Source organism: Canis lupus, chromosome 3 (genome assembly GCF_048164855.1).
Source record: "Canis lupus baileyi chromosome 3, mCanLup2.hap1, whole genome shotgun sequence".
Classification (NCBI taxonomy): domain Eukaryota; kingdom Metazoa; phylum Chordata; class Mammalia; order Carnivora; family Canidae; genus Canis; species Canis lupus.
In genome coordinates this window covers 87,920,516-87,940,585 of record NC_132840.1, presented here as the reverse complement: position 1 = coordinate 87,940,585, position 20,070 = coordinate 87,920,516, and the positions used below count along the sequence as shown (strand labels likewise).

At 59.6% G+C, this 20,070-nt stretch overlaps 1 protein-coding gene across 4 annotated transcripts in view; it reads left to right on the top strand.

The window, feature by feature from the left end:
• The first annotated feature begins 8,998 nt into the window (after positions 1-8,998).
• Positions 8,999-20,070, top strand: part of IGSF9B (immunoglobulin superfamily member 9B) — a 56,344-nt gene continuing 45,272 nt past the window's right edge. For all 4 annotated transcript variants that reach the window (XR_012028902.1, XR_012028901.1, XM_072822761.1 and 1 more), the window contains exons 1-2: positions 8,999-9,191; positions 19,398-19,595. Coding sequence is in view for 2 of the 4 variants with exons in the window: in XM_072822761.1 (XP_072678862.1) it covers positions 9,128-9,191; positions 19,398-19,595 (262 nt within the window). In the remaining 2 variants the exon portion in view is untranslated. The remainder of the gene's footprint in view (positions 9,192-19,397; positions 19,596-20,070) is intronic.

Sequence of the window (20,070 nt, the reverse complement as noted above, 5' to 3'; positions counted from 1 at the left end):
GCCACCTGCTGGTAGCCGCTACCCCGCGTCTGCAGCAGGTTGGGAGCGGGGAGTGGAGTACCCTGGACACAGAAGCTAGGAGTGAGGCCTAGGGCGGCCTGACACAGGGCTCAGGATGAGTGTCAGAAGGTGGGTCTCATGGGGACCAGTCTCCTTGGGACCTCTGGCCAGGAGGAAGAGAAGTACGTTGGAGGGACATCCCTGCTGGGAGTCCTGGCGCCCGAAAGCAGGAGGTCCCGCAGGCTTACACACTAGGCATCCACGTGGCAGCCTCGTGATGCCTGGAGATGCGGCATGGCATCCGCTTGCCCGTAGGAACGGCCCAAAAGCATGTGGACTTCGTGAACATGTGCCGGTGTAGACATGACACATGTGTGGTTGTACCAAGAGGTTCTGCCCGGGTACGTGTGCACAAGAGCATCCTGCATTTACGTGCGTGTTTTTGCCTGTGCATGTGAGTCCCGGCAGTGGGGGTGAGTGCTATGTGTTGCATGTGTGTGTGTGTGTAGACGTGGGTTCTAGTTGTATTCACCTACTATAGGGTAAAAGCCGTGGCATTTTGTCTGGACACCGGGCCGAGCTGGGGACGTTCTTGCACGGTGAACTCGGCGCCCCCTTCCCTGCCTTCCCGTTGATACTCAGCTCCCCCTTCTCTCCATCGGCCTTCTCTGGCTCCCCGTAGTCCGTGAGGCACAGACCCCGGGATTGCATGCGTAGGAGCTCCTCAGCGCCCATCCTGCGGGGGCCAAGGGCAGCTGAGCTGGTCTCTGATCCCTGCTCGCCTGCCAGGGGCGCACCCTTGCCTGGACGAGGAGCGGCAAGGCACCCACTCCGCCCCCCACCCACGTGTTCGCGGGGCTCATGCCTCAGAGAAGCTCCACAAAGGAACAGCAGCCCAGGGCAGAGAAAGGCCCCTTCTCCCCACAGCAAATGCTCCTTTCAAACCGGCCTCCCTCCTGTCGGAATATCGCGGAGGCTTCTTGGTGCCCCTCCATTAACCTTGGGGGGCTGCCAGGAGAGCAGCCGTCATGGCAGCCTGCCCCCTCATCCCCCTTCTCCCCACATTCCTCCTTCTATCAGCTCATTGTCCCGGATTCCCTATGAGACTCTCTTTTCAGGGCCTCCACTGGCCTCCTCCCACGAAACCCTCCGGCCCTGGGCTTCCCTGGCAGCTGTGACCACCCCCAAGTCCACAAGCTTTTCCAAGCTGGTTTCCTAGAAAGGGAGTGGGGAGGGAGCTTAGCTCCTAAACCCTCAGAATCAGAATTCTGGATGAATTCTTCTCCTTTCCCCCATATCTATTTATATTATATAAATAAATCACCATTTATCTATTTCTCCCATCCTACCCCCAGGAATACACCCTCCTCAGGCGTCCCCTTCAGACTCTCCCACCTACCCAGGCCTCCCCAGGTTGGACAATCCTGCCTCCCGTGTAGATCAATTTTCACTCTCTCATGCTGTTCCCTAGTTTCTAACTACCTAGAAACCGATACTGGGCTGCAAGCAAGGTTAGAAGTTCAGCAGCATCTTCTAATTTTAAATCGGTGTTGTTGCAGCTGCGACTTGCATATAGCAGCTCATATCTGGGGGCTGTGAGGCCAGACGCCCTGCTCACTGGGCTTTGAGACACCTCCTGTGCAGAGCGCCTCTCCACACCCACTGGGGACTGGCCACTGTGTTAACCCTCTACCTCATCCTATTCTTCTGCTGAACAACCCTGTTGGCCATTCACTGTAAGTTCCCTGAAGGCAAGAGCCGCGCCTGCATTGCTCATCCTGCACCTAGTAGGTGCTGGGCTCCCAATGGGTGCTCAGGACGGACTCGTGAAGGCCAGCTGCGGCGTGCGTGGGCGGGCATTGGTGGCATTCCCAGCCAGGCTCAGGAAAGTCGCACAAGTTGCCTAAGGATGCACCACTGGTGAGGTAAGGCAGGGGTGGAGCTCGGGTCTTCTGACTCCGAGTCCAGTAATTGCTCCTTCATAGCATATTTACCTTGTGTCCAAGCACCATGGAAACTTGTTGCTGTGGTACCCTCTGCCATGGGTGTTTTTTCCAAGAATAAATCCAGTTCTGTCTGTAGGCTCCCCACACCCCTCTGAAGCCCAACAAGGGGAGGGACAGGGAGGAAGGGGAGGGAGTGTGGAGAAGCCAGGTCTTGTTGATAGAGGGGGGCAGTGACGGAAAGGTGGGGACAGGGACAAAAGGGCAGGGGGTGAGACGCAGGCGTGGCTGATGGGGGAGTCCGGAGAGGAGGCCGCAGGGAGCAAAGGGGCCTGGAGACAGGGAGGGCAGGGCTGATGTTTCCATGTGACCTCTGGCTCACGTCTGGTCCCCAGCCCCTCTTCCTGTTTCCTGCACCTGGCAGGGCAATGCTTGAGCCAAGGCTCTGGGGAAGGGGTGGAGGGGGGACAAGTGAATAAAGATGCATTTGGCATCTCTTAGCGCTCCCACACAAGGCTCTTTTGTGAGGGGGTTGAGAATGAAGTGTGGAGGGGCCCAAGAATGAGAGGTCTGGGGGTCGAATGTGTGCCAGAAATAGACCCCCCGAAGCTCTCCAGCTGTGGCTGCAGAGCCCGGCTCCTCCCCCATCCCCAGCCCATCCATCTGTATGCCCAAAGCAGAAGCTCGGGCCTTCCCACACCATTGCCTGGGATCCTGGTCATTCCCCAGCCCCCACCCTTGCCCCTTGGTTTTGTCCGAACCAAGAGAGATGCTTTCTCCTCAGCTTTCTCTTGGGCCCAGACTTGCTTCTCGCTGCATCCTTCTCCCCTCTCTAACGAACCCCACACTCACCCGCCTTACTCCTGTTTGCCTCCTCCTCCTCTCGCCTTTCTCAGCTGACCTATTTCCTCATTCCCTCTAACACGGTCCCTGCTCTAAGGATGGAAGCTTCTTCCTTACGCCACCGACATGCCAGCCACACCTCTGTATTACCACGTCAGAACGTGAACACCTCCTACGGGGCAGGTACTAGGGACACTAGAGAGCAGCAAGCTAGGGAGAGCAGCTCTTTGTTCTCAGGGGGTTAGAGACCAGCAGTTTCCCTTGACTGCAGGGCTCTGTTTCGTCCATTCGGTCTCTCCTTCACCTGAGATTTGGCTCACCCGTCGCTTCCTCCGCTCAGCTCCCACCTGTTTCTACCATCTCCACCTTCTTGGGGTTCTACGGCAATGCCAGCTTGCCATGTCTCTCCCCAGGTTCCGTGTTGACCGAGTTTCTTAACTGTTATCTATCTTTCCGACTAGGTACTAAGCTCCTGGGTGATCGGGATCCTGGTTTGTCACTGTTGCGTCCTCTTCCGTACCTAGCACGGTGCTGACTGTTCGTTGGTGTTCAGTGGCTACACGGTGATTGCAGGGTCCCTGCGCCTGGTGTTTCTTGAGCGTAGGCCCTCCATCTCTCCATTCGTTGCATCCTAGCATGGCCTGTTTCTTGGCTTATTCCTCATACTTTCCCGATCTTCTGCTTGTGTCGAGCTCTTGCCCATCTCAGCGATGCCAGCTGCTCTCATACATGACTCCATGTACCTCGGTGGATGCTCCTATACTGTACTAGAATCCCCAATCGCTGGAGAGTCCTGGGGGTAAAGTCACGTCCAATTTCCCTCCTATATGACGTCACAGGAGCCAGACTTGGGCTTGGCTTGAGGCTGCTGGGGACCGAGACAGAGCAACAACACAGAAGAACCTTCAGATCCCTCTCCTGCAGAGCTTCGTTCCTATCTCTGGTCTACTGTACTTCCTGTAGATGGAGAAATCGTATCTCAGACGAAAGAATGGCCCAGACCCCCCACATTGCTGGGGCCAGAGCTGGGATGGTTCAGCAGGGTCCTGATTCCTAGCTGTCTTTCAGACTCCCGAATGCCAGAGCGTGCAAGTGGGGGCCACCGATGCCCACGTGTTGCAGCACCTCACGGCTGGGTCTTCGGCCTTGTGTAAGCAAGAGCATACCCAGGCGGGCTGGAGTTGCCTAGGAATCCTGCAAATCATGTTTTCTATGAATGACGCAGCCCTTGGCAAGGTGAGTGATTGGTGAAGACTGATGGTCTCATAACGTGTGGGGCCTTCATAAGGAGGGCTGTTATTAGGGTACCTGAGTTTTGTGGACAAATTTGATGCCAACAGAGAACCTCCTTTCTGCATTCTTAGATTAAGCCACAGAAACATGAAACACACCCTCTTTGAGATTGTTCAGAGCTGTCCTGGAACGGCAAGAAGAAAGAGGGAAGGGTAAAAAAAAATAATAATAAAAAAATAAAAATAATAAAAATAAAATAAAAAATAAAAAAATAAAAATAAATTAAGAAAAAAAGAAAGAGGGAAGGGGTTGGGATGGCTGAGGGGACTATCTATCTGGTTTTCAGACAGACTAATCTTAAACTGTGGACCCACTTTCTTCCCTGGGCAAGAACTTTTTCCCTTGTCAGCCAGACAAAAGATGAATATAGTGTGGCTAAAATTCCAGGAACTGGTACCTGTGCACACACATACGACCAGGGCAGATTGTGGGGGTGTCGTCTCCTACCCGCTCACTGGTGTGCTGTATCTACTATATGTACATGGTGGCGAGGGCACTGCCCTGTCATACTGGCCCTCGGTAATGGGCAGGGTTCTGATAGGCCCTCTTCCCTGTGCTTGGGGACTTAGCTGGATGAGATACCATAAGGTGACCCTACAGTGACCAGAACAAGGGCTAGATGTGTCTTTGGGCTGGTCACCACCGCCTAACCAAGATGTGGCCTTTAAGGGAAATTGCAATAGAATAGGGAAAGTCTGGATCCTCTGAAAAATTTGAATCAGAAGTCAGTTTGAGTTTTATTAAGACAAAGTCTTGAGGAATTTATTTTTGGAGAGGGCAAAGTAGACTGTTAGAATAGCTACTTGTGTCCAGAAAAACAATTCGTGACCAGAGGCCACCTGCCCAAGAGTCAAGCAGTGATCTGGGCGAGAAGTAAGCCAAGCAAGGGCGCCTGTAAAATTCTGTGAGCATTTTGAGCCTAGACGGAAAATTCTTAAGATAAGAAGGCTTGAGAATCCTGTAAAGCTTTTCTCCACTTTTCCCGTATCAGATCTTAAGATTAGATATTTATATTTTGGAAATCCAATTTCCTTTGTTTATTTTCTTCTCTCCTTCCAAGTTCTTTTAGAACATGCTGACTGGTCTCTGGTGTATTAAGAGAAAACAAGGTGAGAGGATTTGCTTCACACATGGGCTAGACTTTTATAAGGGTCAAGCTTATATTCCTCTGTGCCTGGGACTGGAGGCAGCAGTTTGAATTGAACTGAGAAAATTCTAAGATCTAGCGTTTGCAAATCCTTTCTTTTTTAGGGATTTTTCTCTAATGTTCATTTTTGTCTTAATTTTGGAAATTGTGTCATCTCCAAGTGGCTGCAACATGACCTGCCTCCCACCCCGATCCCATGAGCTCTTCTTACAATGGGATGTGGACACTGCTGCTGTAGGGATCTATACTCTCTGCCTTGAAACTGGGGCAGAGTTTTGACTCTTGCAGCAGGAGTGACGCTACTGCATCTTCTAAAGTTGGACATAAGGGTAATACATCTTCCCCTTGGATCTGTTGGGATGCCAGCTCTTGGAACCTGGCCTCCATGCTGTGAGGAAGCCCAAGCAGCCTGTGGAGAAGCCCATATGGAGAACTACGGCCGTGCCTACAGCATTGGCTACCGGCCAGCACCACCTTGCAAGCCGTGTAAGTGAGCCATCCTGAGATACAACCTCCATCCCCCAGTTGGTCAGATACAAGAACTGCCCCCACCAAGCTCTGTCCAAATGGCAGATTTGTTAGCAAATAAATGACTCTTGCTGTTTTAAGTCACTACCTTTTGGGGGGTGTGTGTGTGTGTGTGTGCCCGTGTGTGTTTTATTTTATTTTTTTTTAAATTTTTATTTATTTATGATAGTCACACAGGGAGAGAGAGAGAGAGAGAGAGAGAGAGAGAGAGAGAGAGGCAGAGACACAGGCAGAGGGAGAAGCAGGCTCCATGCACCGGGAGCCTGACGTGGGATTCGATCCCGGGTCTCCAGGATCGCGCCCTGGGCTAAAGGCAGGCGCCAAACCACTGCGCCACCCAGGGATCCCCCGTGTGTGTTTTATATGGCAAGATAACTGATACAGTTCCTTGATTATATAAACACTAAACATGCTTTCTGGTGCTTATTTTGGGTAAATTGCTTTGACTTAGAGCTGCCTCTCTTCCTCACAAGCAGCTGTCCCAACAACTGTTCTAACCTAGATTCTACAGAGACGTCTAGAACTGCTGAGGACACTAAGTGGCGACAGGTGAATGGAGGAGTCACGTTTGATGATGATGATGATGATGATGATGCTAACTTTTCCCTTCGTATCTCAATTTTCTTCCTTTTTCTCTCTGCCTTTGCTCTCTTGTTCCACTTCATCTCCAACAGTCTTATTCAGAAGAAGTTTAGTCTTGGGGTATCTGAGTGGCTTGGTAGGTTGAGCGTCCGACTCTTGGTTTCAGCTCAGGTCATGATGTCGCCGTTGTAGGATTGTGCCCCACTCTCAGCTCTGTGCTCAGTGCAGAGTCTGCTTCAGATTCTTTCTCCTTCTCCCTCTGCCCCTCCCTGCTCATGCTCTCTCTTTGAAATGAATAAGGAAAATCTTTAAAAAAATAAAAAAAGAAGAAATTTAGTCTCTTTTTTATTTTTTATTTTATTTTTTATTATTTTTTTAGTCTCTTTTTTAGATAGTTCCTTTGTACACCTTCCTAACCCAACTCCTGCTTTTAAGCTCTTTGTGTGTGTGTGTGTGTGTGTTTTCCTATTGCCAACCTGACAGTTATAATTCCCTAGTGGACTTCTAGCTCCTAGCAGCTTCTGCCTAGCAGAAACCACCACACCGAGTAGGACAGACTAGATGACCAAGCAGATACAGTCAAGATGGTGGCTCCACCTTTTCCCTGAACTCTGAAGGCCATTGGAAGAATAGTTTCCTGAGCACAGATGCTCCCCACTCCTCTGCCTTCTAGGTGGAACTGGGGCCAGTGCTTGGGAATCTACCATGTCTCTCCACACCAGTTAGTTGCTTAGAGGTTTTGGGAGGGGAAGAATTCTGCTATCACTGCTTCTGCACATGGATCCCCGTAAGGCTTTACAGCCCTCGAACCCTGGGAAAGTATGTGTATGTGTGTTTATGGATATGTCGAGGGTGAAGTTGTCATTCTTGGGCATGCTGGCTGGAAATTAGCCCATCAGTGGGGACTCGGAGCTTCTAATCCATTTCATATTCCCAAGAAGGGCATCTGAGCAGAGAAAGAGCCTACAGCAAAGGCTCAAGGGGAGGGCTGTCCTCAGTGTTTTGCATCTTGGGTTTGCATGACTGGAGGGGATGGGCGGGGTCGGATGTTCGGGTTCTCCAGGTAACACCCACAAGCTAAAACTTTACCAAAGGGTTTGTTACGCTGCCGCGGGTCCCAATTTTCCGTCTCCTGGCGGACTGTGAGCTCAAAGGGCTCAGGTTTCAGGGAAGGCAGTTCCTTCAGCACTCAAGGCCAGTTCTGATGCATGTTGTGTGTGGACGTGTTTTCCCAGAAACAAGTCCCCTTCTCTTTCTTTTAGGAGCTTCAATGCCCTAAAGCCAGTACTTTGTGGCCAATGTGTGCTTTAAGAGGGTGAAATTCCTGAACTCTTCCTTTGCTACCCCTACGTCTCCCTTCCTTGGCCCATAGCCCATCCTAGGGAACGGTGCCACTCTCACATTGCTTTCGCTCCTTGAAAGAACAAACATCTTCACTGCAGCCTCAGAACACCGGTGTGAGGTGATTGTTTATAGTAGATGTTTCCATGACACTCATTTATTTCTTCTGCAGATACAACTGTGTTGGGGGAAGGGATGAGAAGTTAGAGTAGAGAGACCGAGAAAGATGGAGACCTTCCCGTTGCTTCTTCACCTATCATCTTCCTCTGTAGGGATAAGTCCACCTGCCTGCCCCTTTCCCTGGGTCCCTCCATCTCAAGGCCCTAAACTATTCCACAAATCCGTCTTGGCTTCCTGATGCTGAGATGCGGCTAGGTTCCCAGATGGGTGGGGAGGGGAGGAATTTTGTGCATAAAGAGGCAGGCTTTTTTAAGAGAAGGGAAAGAAAAAAAATAAAAGAACTTTTATTGCCCAAAGTAGGGATTTAGTAATGATGAGCAACGATGACCTCTGCCGGGGGTGGCAGTGTGAGTACGTGTGTTCCGGGGAGGGGGGTGGGGGGTGGGGTCTCTGACACTCCCTTAGCTGAGCCAATGACTCATTCTAAATCGGAGCGACTTTTGGAGGTCATTTTAGTCATCCCCCTGCCTTCGGGCCGGATGGAGTTGGACTCCACTGCAGCATGTGTGAGGGTGGGAGGGGGTCGACCGCTGGGGCGGGGGGAGAGGGGGAGAGTGTCCTTGCGTGGACAGGAGTGGGGCAGGGCGTCGTGTGACCTGGACGCGCCCCAGCCCTCCCGCGCCGGGGCTTCCCCATCCCTGAATCAGCATCCTTCTCCAGGGAAACAGCTTTTTGCAGGCGGAGAACCGGATGTTGGGTTTCCGGGGTGGGCGGGGGCGACGTCCCCTCGGGCCCGGCCGGGGAGACTGGGGCATTCCCGGGGTCCCGTCTGCAAGCCCGAGGGGCCCGCGGCCCCCCCGCCCGGGTCGCCCAGAAACTTGCCCTGCGGCGCGAGCCGAGCCGGGAGCCGCGCGGAGACGCCGCGACGCCCTCTCCCTGGCAATGCGCATGATTCTGCGGCTCTGGGCTCGCCGCACTTCAACGCACCTTGAAATGGGCTCGCCTCCTGCGCGCCGCGACGGACGGGCGGCCCAGCCAACGGGCTGGCGCGCTGGCGGGCGGCGGCCAATGGGCGCGCGGCGGGGGCGGGGCCGGGGTCCGGCCCGCTAGGCTTCACCGCGGCGAGGGCTGCGCTGCGCCCGGGCGAGGAGTGCAGGTGCCGCTGCGCCGGGGCCGGAGGCTGCGCGCCGAGCGAGCCGAGCCGAGCCGCGGAGGATGGGGAGCGGGCCGCCCGGGCTGCAGGGGCACCGGCGCGGGGCGTAGCGGGCGCGGGCCGGGGCGCGGGAGCGTTCGGGTAGGATGAGGCTCCTGGCTGGCGCGCGGTAGTACTATGATTTGGTATGTGGCCACTTTGATAGCAAGTGTGATCGGCACCCGAGGGCTCGCGGCTCAAGGTGAGTTGAAGTGCAGCGCCCGGCCCGGCCCCCGCGGCCCCGCCGAGGTGGGGTCCCGCGGGGCGCGCCCCGGCTGCACCCCGCGTGCCGACTCCCGGGCTCCGGCGGGGCGCGCCGGCGGCTCCCCAACTCCGGCCGCCGCGGACCGAGGGAGTTCGCGGGCGGGCCGGGGCCGCGCAGCAGCCTTCAGCGGGAGGGGGCGCCCCGGCCCCGCGACCCTCCCGCTCCCCGGCGCACGCCCCTCCGGGGCACGTCCCGGCCGCCGTGTCGGCGCGCCCAGCCCTGCCCGGTGCCCGGTGCCCGCGCCCGCCTGCCCGCACCTGCGCCCCGGCCGCCGAAGTTCCCCGAGCGCGGGCCGCGCAGGGCCGACCCCCGCCGCCGACGCCCGCCCGGGCGCAGGACCCGCTCGGCTGCTGGCGAGGGCGGCGGGGCGCGCGGCGGGCTGGGGTCCCCCCTCCCTCTGCAGCATCTCGGAGCCCCGGGAGCGTTTTCTTTCTGTGATTTCCCCGGGGCTGAGCCCGGGATGCGGCGACGGGGAAGCCGGCGAGTTGGGTGCTGCGTGCGTGAGCGCGCGCGCTTTTGCTTTGGAGACGGGCCGAGCGACCCGCAAGGCTCCGGGCGGCACCGCAGGCTCCCGGCCCTCCGTGGGGGCGAGCGGAGCCCGGCGCCGGGACTCCGAGCTCACCGTCTGCAGCGCACGGACGCGACCCGGCTGCGGGCAAGTTCGCCAGGCCCCGAGGAGGGGAGAGGGGCCGAGAACCGGCGGGGGTGGAGGTGGGCGCGGAGGGCAGGGGGCCTGGGCGCGAGAGGACCCGCGTCGGCCGCGCTGGGGCACAGCTCCCGCCCCCGGCCCGGCCCCCCCCCCCCCCCGGGGCCCCCGGCTCCTCTGGGCCGTGCAGGGGGAGAGGGGAGCGACCGGGAAAGTTTCTAGGATGGAATGTCTCCCGTGCTATTCGAGGAAGGGAGTGAGTCTGGAAACGGAACCAGAGGAGGGCCAAGAGGGTGATTTGGTGAGACGCTATGTCGACACGGGGGGTCTTCAAACTCCATTTGTCAGTTGGGAAAACTGAGGCCGGGGAGCCCCAGGAGCGCGTGGGATGGCGGTGGGTGTGACGTGGGTCGGGCCGTGTGTGAGAATCTGCCCTTAGCTTCAGCCTCCTCCTTTCCCCGTTTCCTTGTAGTCTTCCGATGCCCTCGTCCTCCTCCCCTCCAGGTTTTGGTACGTTCCTGCTAGTTCCTGCTATGGGACTGTCGCTGAAAGCACAAAAGGAGCTGCTGGGGATCTTTGAATAAAAAAAAAAAAAAAAAACAGATACTGAAAGGAGGCTCTGAAATAGCCTCCACCCTGAGAAGTCAGGGTGAGGGGAATGGACTTTGGGCAAGTTTAAACACAGAGTGAAGGCAGGTGGGTTTATACCTGCAGCAACACACAGAATGGCCAGACAGAAGGAAGGACTTCCCACCGTGGAAGGTTGTTGGGCATGAAGGTTATGGGTGTGGAGAGGTCCCTCTGTCGGGGCTGGCTTGACATGCACCCCTGAGCCTGCCCCTCTTGTTGGTCTTGGGGTCCTTTTAGCTTAAAAAGGCTATTTGCATGTTAGTCAAGGACCTAGGTACAGAGGCAAATGATCTGGTTCCAAGTCCTGGCTCTGCCACTTGCTGGCCCCGTGACCTTGGACAAGCTGCCCAACCTTTGAAATGTCATTTGCCTCAATGGAAGTGTAGGGTTAACAGTATGAGCTTGTGGGGTTTTCTGGTGAACGTTAGCGCTGTAAAGAACTGAACGACTACCTGATGTATACTAGGTGCTCAATAAACGTTAACATGACTATTATTCTTATACTCGGTATCTCCGGGGTTCCCGGCTGCTGCTCAGTTTCTGTCCCTGTGGCCAGTCAGGGCATTGGGACCTGGGAGTATCTTGGGGGAAGTTCAGAAGGCTGCCTCTGTCAGGAACCAGGTAGCGGCTGCGGCTGACCTTGTCTGAGGAGAACCTCTTGTTCCCCTGAATCCCAGGGAGGTGTGCCGAGGGCGTGCTTGGAAATCCTTTGAAAGATCTGCAGAACTGCAAGTTGTATCTGTGGCCAGAGGCTTGTGGGAAGGATGCAGGAGCCCAGGAGGCACGCAGCCTCTGGAGTGGGGGGGAGGAGGGCCTGTGTGGCAGGCCTTTGCTCACACGGGAAATGCCAGCCACTGTTCCACGCTGGCTCTGGGTGAGAGCTCAGCTGCTCTCTGGCTGGCTTTAAAGGCGACTTCTGGGGAGATTCCTGAGAGCCAGGGGCTTGGAGATGCCCCCTTTAGGGCTTGGCTGAAGCAGAGGCTGCTCCAACAGAGGGGTAAAAGGGAATGTGGGTTGGGACAGTTAGGGATGGGCTCCCCTTTTGCCTTAGACCGTGTGTGTGTGTGTGTGTGTGTGTGTGTGTGTGTGTGTATGGTGAGTAGGGTCCCTGGAGAGGTCGGAGAGGGTACGGAGAACATAGGTATCTGGCGTCTGGGAGATGGTGCCTGGCTCTCAGCATCCCAGGCTGAGCAAGCTGGGGGGCGGGGGGGACGGGACCCTGGGCCATGCCTGGGTGACTGTGGACCTGCCTTCGAGGTCTTATTCCCAAGGCCGCCGCCTCCTGTCCATCCAGATGCTGCGGTTGTGTTACCCCTGCTACAGCGGCCCCACACCCACGGGGGTTCTGACTCCCATCCTCCAGGTAGGGTACCTCTACCTGCCTGGCCTTGACTCTCCCTTCTTCCCTTTGCTGATGAAGGTGGGAGGGAGGAGATGGCGACCAGGAGGCTCTAGCACGACCCCACGGGCAGTCCCTCCGCAAAGAAGGACTCTGCTCGGCAAGTGGCCAAGCCGGCCGGCCAAGCGGTCCGTGCGCGCTCGCGCTTGCGTCCCCCGCACACGCGCCAGAGGCAGGGGTGTGTCTGGCAGCCTGCACCCCGGCAGAAGCTGAGGACGGGATGTGTTGGAAAGGGCACGGCCCAGGGGCAGTGGGAAGACTCCGCTTCCAGCTCCTGGCCTGAGGCCCAACGTGTGCCAGACTTGGAGTGGGCAGGTCCCAGAGCCCGAGGGTTTCGTGTTTATGGCTCGGAGGCGGAAAGCGGAGGTCTGGTTACCCGAGGAGCAGAGGCTGCGCAGCTGGGCGGCGCCGAAGCTCAGCATCTCCCTCCTCCCTCCCTCCTGGCTCCTGCTCTGCTCTCCTGAGGCCCGCCTCTTCTCCCGCGGCCCGCCCGGCCCGCCCGGCCAGGGTGCGGCTCTCTCCCTCTCTCCTCTCCCCGGCCCTGTCCGTCTTGGGCCTGCAGGCTGCTGGCTTCTCCCCCAGCCTTCCTGTGCTGGGGTGGGGGTGGGGAGCTAGGTCCCAAAGGGGGCTAGGCCTGAGATTTAACACACTTCTCCTCTCGGAAGCCTCCTCCCTCCCCAGACACTTCCTGTGACCTTCTTCGGCTGGGGCCCGGGTCTCAGGGGGCAGTTTCCGTCTGTCTGCTGCCTACTTGACGTCTGTCTGCTGCCTACTTGACGAAGAGTGGATCTGAATTATGAGAAGAGCTGTAATTGGTGTGAGCCGTCTGCGGTTGTGTGCACATGCCTGTAGAGGCATGTGTGTTTGCACACGTGTGTATACATGCCTGTGCTTGCGTGTGCATGCACTGTGTCTGCATGCACATGTGTAGGGGGCAGCGGGACGGGGAGGGGAGGCTCCATGTGGGGAGGCCCTCCCCTCCCCTCCGGGTGCTGTGGGTGGCAGTGTGACTACACTTGGAGCAGACACCTCACTCTCCTCACCCCTGCTCTGCACCTGAGTCGAGGCAGCCCAGAAGTTTTCCAAGTTGCAGGCTCAGCCCAAGGGCTGGATTAAAAGATGCCTGAGGTCCCAGAGAGAAAGACTGAATGGGGGCCGAGCCGTCACTGGGGGGCCAGACCCCGAGCTCCAGGGGCCCAGGAGCTCCAGCAGGGGCCCCGGTAGAGCAGGGGCTGGGCCCTGGGGACAGGGCCACGGCTCCCGGGGCACACAGGCAGCTGTGGCCTGGCCGCCCAGGGGCCCTGCCCGTGGGGCCAGCGCGGGCTGCCCGAGGCAGCTGACCTATTTTTCCTAGGAATCTTCCTGCTTTTCTGTTCTCTCTTGCGTGAATAAGCAGGAGACTGGTGAGCAGAGAAGGGCCTCCATCAGGGCTCTGGACAGCAGTTCCATGCGGGCCAAAGCCAAAGCGAGGAGGGAGGCGCCCGCAGCCTAGGGGTCCTCCTGGGAGGAGGGGGGACTGGGCCAGGGAGGAGGGGGACTGGGCCAGTGCCCTCAGCCGACATGGCCTCCCTCGTGCCCTAACCCGTCCGGGTCACAGGCGGCCACGGGGAGCTCGGGCCGCACCTGCACGCGGGCTCTGGGATGTGAGCCTCTGTCCTCATTCTCTGGCTTCAGCCCCGGGGTGCTGGGCTTCTCAGGGAGTAAGCATGGGCTTCGGTGCCCACGGGCCCATCTTGTCTTCCCCAGGAGCCCCGGGGCCCTCACCTGCCTGCCTGCGGGCCCTGGGGTACACGCGTGCGCTTGGCCGCGGGGCTGGCCGGCGTGTGCGGGGCGCAGGCTTCCTGGGGCGCGTGCGGGGCGTGTGCGGGGCTTGAGGGGTGTATGCGGGGTGTGTGGGGGGCGCAGGCCTCCCAGGGCGTGTGCGGGGCTTGCGGGGTGTGTATGCGGGGTGCAGGCCTCCTGTGGTGCATGCGGGGCTTGCGGGGTGCTGCGGGGTGCGGGGCGGGGCGTGGCCGTGCCCTTCCTCGAGGAGCCCCTGCAGGAGCGAGGTTGAATTACCACTGCTTCCTGCCAGGGGCTCCTGGGGAAAAGGCTCTTGGAAATACAATCTAGCCGAGAGCAAATTAAGGTTGCTAATAGCGGGGCTGCGGCCTGCGGCCGGGGAGCGGGCCCAGCCCGGGGTGGGTGGGGGGCAGCCCCAGGGGAGGCGCCCTCGGTCCTGCCCTGCCCTCGGTCCCGGAGCCCTGTGGGGTGGGGGCTGGGAGCCAGCACCCTGAGAGGGGGCGGGGGCGGGGGCAGGGGCAGAGGACAGGAGCCAGCCTGGCTGGGGCCTTGCTGGAGGCAGAAGGGTGGCCCCGACCTCCAGCCCACCTGCCTCCTGTCACCTCCGCTCTGCAGTGGTCCCTGCTCTGGGCCGTGGGGCGCCTGCCCCTGCTTCCTCAGGCCACCCCTCTGGGTGTGTGCTGGTGTGGGAGGCTCCCTGGAATCTCCTGGAGCCTCCTGGCTTGTTGGGGAGGAGTGATTGGGGGACTATTGGGGGCTGTGCCTTTTTTGGACTCAGCAGGGATTATTTTTAGGCTGGCAGATGGAGGTGGCGGTGGCTGTCGCTGGTATTATTAGACAACAGGCCTGTGGTTTGGGAGTCTGGTGCCCAGAGGAGGGGGGGGGACGAGGAAGAAGAGGAGGAGGAGGAGGATCAGGAACAGGAGGCTTCGGGAGGACCTTGTACTGGAGGATGATGGGGCTGGTGGCCCCTCCGCTCGTGCTCCCCCCTCGCCAGGGCCGCTACCTGCAGAGTGACGCTGAGCCCAGGCCTGTCGAGGCCAGCAGCTGCCTTCTGCCATGCCCACCCTGTCTTCTGTGTGGCCACGGGCCCTGAGCCACAGGGGGTGGGGAGGGACCACCCCTTGGCCGGGGAGGGTGTGGGGTGCCGCGGGGAGAAGCCTTGGGGCCTGGGCCTGGGCTCGGCAGGGGGGTGTCCCCCCGAGTGAGTCCCAGGTTGCTCCTTAGTGAAAACGAGCCCATTGCGTTTTGCTCAGGTGGGCATCTGGACATCGGGGGACGTTTGTGGCCTGGCCCAGGGCCTGCCGTGAGCTGGGTACTCAGGACGCGAGGTGGCTGGCGCAGACGCTGCCCGGCCCTCCTAGAGCTCCTGGGGTGCGCGGGGTGCTCCTCTTCTGCCAGCCACTGGGCAGGAGCCCATCCTGGGGCAGGACCTGCAGGGCCAGGCTCCATGCACCTGGATCCAAGCAGCCTGGGCCTGGCCGCCCACCGGGCACCACCTGTGTAGACAGGGGATTGGTCCCCTCGGGGCGCCCCAGAAGGTCAGCCAGACCACAGGGGCCACCTGGTCCCCCCTGCTCTCCTGCTGCTTCCTGCGCAGAGCCCCAAGGGGCAGGCTTGTTGCGCTTGGTCCGCAGTTTCCTGCCTCCTCCCAGACCGGCCAGGGCAGCTCCTGCGCCCTCAGCGCCACAGCCTCCTCTCCTGGCTGCCCAGGCTGTCTGCTGGGAAAGGGGCCTGGCCCCCCCCCCTTGTAGCCCCTCCTCACCCAGTCGCTCTAGGTCCTTCCTCCCCCTTCCTCTTCCCATCCCCTCCCCCCTCTCCCCTCCCCTTTCCCATCCCCTCCCCCTTTTCCTCTGCTGCTTCCCATCCCCTCTCCCCCTCTCCTCCTTCCCTCCTCCCCTCCTCCTCTCCCCCTTTCCCATCCCCTCTCCTCCTTCCCCTCTCCCCTCCCTTCCCCTCCCTTCCCCCTCCCCGTTCCCATCCCCTCTCCTTCCCCTCTCCCTTCCCTTCCTTCCCCTCCCCTCCCTTCCCTTTCCCCCTCCCCCTTCCCATCCCCTCTCCTTCCCCTCTCCCTTCCCTTCCTTCCCCTCCCCCTTCCCATCCCCTCTCCTCCAACCCCCCTCCCGCCTTCCCCTTCCCTCCTTCTCCCTTCTCCCTTCCCATCCACTCCCCTCCCCCCTTCCCATCCCCTCCCCCCTTCCCCTCCCTCCTTCCCATCCTCTCCCCCTCCCCCTCTCCCCCCCCCACCTTCCTGCTCTCAGTTGCTGCAGGCAGCCCTGCTGGGAAGAAGCCCACTTGCTTCCTGAGGAATTGCCTCCACTCTCTCCCCTCCTGGTTCCGGGTCCGTGAAGCCCGTGTCTCTGTGTCCCCTGTGCTCGGAGTCCTGTGTCCTGCCCTGGGCTGGGCTCTGCCTGCGTCCCTGCCTCTCTCTCCTGGTTTCTTGAGTCCCTTTCACTCTTGGGTTCGGGTTTGGTGTCCTCCTGGGTTACAGCTCATCTCTCTCCTCCATCAAACCCCTCTTCCCTTTTTGCTGCCAGCTTGTTTACTTTTTTTTTCCTTGTTGGAGCTTTTCTGGGGAAAGTGTTTTATTAGACATGCTTTGGCTCGGAAAGGATCGGGCTCAGGAAGGAGTGCTTGTAGGTGTTGAGTGAGAGTGCTGTGTGTTGACGAGTTGAGGAAGCTGATAAATATTTTAGGGCTCAGCAAACCAGGAGCGTTGGACGGAGTGCAGAGGCTGGGACAGGGCTCCCACCCCTCCGCTTTCTTCTTGGGAAACTCTCTCTCCTTTTGCTTTCCTTAGAATCCTTGGGATGCTCCTCTTGCCCTTCCCCTCTGCCCCTGCCCGTCCAGGCCAGAAGGGGTCCTTCTGCAGAGATGCCGGTGGGGCTGACTGGCTTGGGGGCAGGTCTAGGGTCGGACTTGGGTGGGTGCTGCATCCTGAGCCTCCCGCCAGCTGGGGAGGGGATGGAAACCCGGAGCCTGGCGGTGCTGCGGGAGGTGTGAGAGGCCGCCTCATTGCTCTGCAGTGAGGATGAGGCAGGCATTGATTGTACTGTGGGAACCCACTTCCGCGCCCACCCACCTCCTGGCATTGCCCCCCCCCCCCCCCCCCCCCCGGCCCTCAATCCCCTGTAGCTGGGGAGCTACCGAGCTGCAGACCCCAGCTTCACCGCTAAAGGGGGCAACCGTCAGCCCCTCTGCCTCCTGTCTTCAGCTGTAGGGCCCGAGCCCTGGGCAGGGGCCCCCTTCCATGGTCAGCCTCTGTCCCCCATGCCCGGTACCCAGGCCCTGGGATAACTCCTTCCTCTTCCTGAGGCTCCTGTCTTTCCTCTTTTCACCTCCTGGAAAGTCCATGCAACACACAGTCCCGTATTCACAGGCACACTCACATCCCCCCAGGCACACACTCACCCGTGTGGTTTTGCCAAGAGCTCACATATGCATCATGCACACACATACACTCCCCCGTGCACACACACATGGCTCCCCCTGCTGGCTCCTGGTGCCTGCCGTCTGCCCTGTCCTTCTGGGTCCAGGATCAGCCTTTGTGCTCCTAGAGGCGGGGAGGCAGGCTCTGTCCCCTTCTGGGTGCCCCTGGGGTTGTGGGGGAGGGGCCTGCGGCAGCTGAGCCTTCTCCTTGCTTTCCCCGAGGGGCTGGAATTCAAACCTAGCCTGAAGCAAGGTTGGGGGTGGGGGGAGTTGGGAAACCTGCTGGGCCTTAGGCAGGTGAGTGCAACACTGTGCTCTGCTCCAAAAATACTCTGTGATCTTAGCTCTTTCTCTAGAAAACAGTGATGTCACCAGTAGCCAATCAGCTTCTAGAAGAGCTTGCCTCCTCCTCCTTCCGCAACTTCGGGAGGAGAGGGAGAGGGGGATGGGAAGGGAGAGAAGGAGAGACACAGAGATGAACAGACAACATGTAGGCAGCCGCGGAGCGGGATGCAAACATAGCAACCCAATCACACGGAGGTCCCTCCACAGAAAAGCAGGCAAAATCCCTCCCCGGTGCAGAGGGACAGGAAATCCACATATTTCCCCCAACACAACACACACACACACACCCCACACACTGATAGAGACATGAAAACCGAGAAAGACCAGTATAGAAGAATTCACACAGGGTGGGAGCTAAGAGGAAAAGACAGAGACACAGAGACCTGAAGAGAGAGCAGCACAGAGAGACCCGGAGAAGGAGCAGGGGAGAGAGGGACCTGGGAAGAGTCAGAGAGACAGACGCACAGCAGGACCAGAGACACAGAGACATGAAGGAAAGCCAGAGACAACCGGAGACAGGGACACACGGGGGTCAGAGATGCAGTAAGAGTCAGTGCAGAGGCCCCACAACAGATGGGCGGCCGGACGGAGGACGGAGGGATGGAGGGACGGAGGCACGGAGGCACGGAGGCACGGAGCCCTTCCCCCGCTGGAGGCCCTGGGCTCTGGGCTTGGCGCCCCAGCGGCGCAGCTGCTGTCCGTGGTGCTGCCCGGAGCCGGGCTGGGGGGAGGCGAGCCGAGGGGTGAGCCGAGGCCTAGGCCCAGCAGAGGTGGGTAGTGTGGGGAGGGGGCCCGAGAGCCTCTCCAGGGCCGTCCCTTTCCCTGGGAAGCCAGCTGGACAAGGTGACTTTGTGAGCACGGAGTCCTCGTGTGGGAGGGAGCAGTTTTGGGCTGAAGTGGGGGTGGCACGCCTCCTGTGGGGGCTCAGGTGTGGTTGCCAGGGGCCGCCAGGCAGGAGGAGCCGCGCCTGAGCTGACCTGTCCTCTGTGTCCTCCAGCTCAGGCCGGGGCTGGGTCCTCCACTCTGCCTCCTGCTGCAGGGTGGGGGGACGCACCCTTGCCAGCTGTGTGTTTGGTCATCTGCCAGAGGTGGGATGATCTCCCCTGAGCGGGCAGGCGCAGCAGTCCCAGCGTCCCCGCGCCGTCCCCAGCATCCTGCCTGCCTGCTGGGGATGCTGGGCTCAGCAGTTGGAGGGCTGGAGGCCACGCCTGCGCCCCTCTCCGCAGCAGGTGCCAGTGGGGCAAGGGAGGAGGGGCCCGGAGAGGCTGGTCAGGCCTGCGGGCTTTTGGGCTTTTCCCTCGGGGTTGCCACAGCAGCCTGAGACGGCTGGCTCGGGATTCCCCGCTCCTGGGTGGAGTACTCGTGTTTTGTGCTGCGAACCTCCTCGGGCTGAGCTGGGGGTGGGGCGTGGGAGGAGGCTGGCTCTGCGGCTCCTACCAGGCTCTGGTGGGAAGCCTCCTGCGCAGGGAGGCATCGAGTATCTACCCCCTGCGGCAGTATCTATCCCCTGCGGCCCAGGCTGCGGCCCCTCCACTTCCTCAGTAGCCAGAGTCCTGAGAACTGTCGGGGCCTGGGGGGTGGGGGGGGACATGGTCATGGCTGTGCTCCTCGGGACTGCGGAGGGAGGATTTGGCTTGCACGACTGGATGGAACCGCTTCTTCCTCTTCCTCCCTCCTTCCACTCCATCTCAGGTTCATGGGTGCCCGGGGCTCCAGGGCCCCCGGAGGTGTGAACAGAGGGGGGTGAGAGGGTTTGGGGGCACCGGGACCCTCTGGGGGGTGACGGAGCTCTTAAGGGGGCGGCCTGGGGCCGTGGGTAGGGGTGGGGGCTAGAGGGCCTGGGACATGGCGGGGGGCTGCTGGAGCGGGACTTCCGCCCACCTCCCTTGTGCACTCCCTGTGCCACCCGCAGCTGCCCACGGCCTGCGAGAGGAACCTGAGTTTGTGACCGCGAGAGCTGGCGAGGGCGTCGTCCTGCGATGCGACGTGATTCACCCCGTGACGGGCCAGCCCCCGCCCTATGTCGTGGAGTGGTTCAAGTTTGGGGTGCCCATCCCTATCTTCATCAAGTTTGGCTACTACCCACCCCACGTGGATCCTGAGTATGCAGGTAAGGGCTGGGCTGCTGTACGCCCGCTCCTGGCTCAGCCACGGCCTGCCTGCCCTTGTGGTCGTGGTCACAGTTGCGGTCACGGTCATGGTCGCGGTCACCGTCGCGCTGCGGTTGAGGCTCCTCCAGCCTTCCTCTCTGTGGCCGCTCATCGTTTCCCGACTGGTGTGTTACCTGTTCCCCGTAGTCCCTGCCTCTTCCATGCCCTCCTTTGGGCTTCAGTAGGTTTTCATTAAGTGGGAGTTGAGGGAGGAGGGGCCGCAGACCGGGGTGGGGGGGGGGTTTGGCTGGAGGGGAGGCTTCACCAGGGCCGTGGTGGGAGCGCGCAGTATGCAGGTCAGTGGGACAGAGGGACAGCAGGACAGAGGGACAGCGGGAGCACGGGAGAGCGGGACAGAGGGACAGCAGGAGCGCGGGACAGCGGGAGAGCAGGACAGAGGGACAGCTGGACAGCGGGACAGTGAGAAAGCGGGAC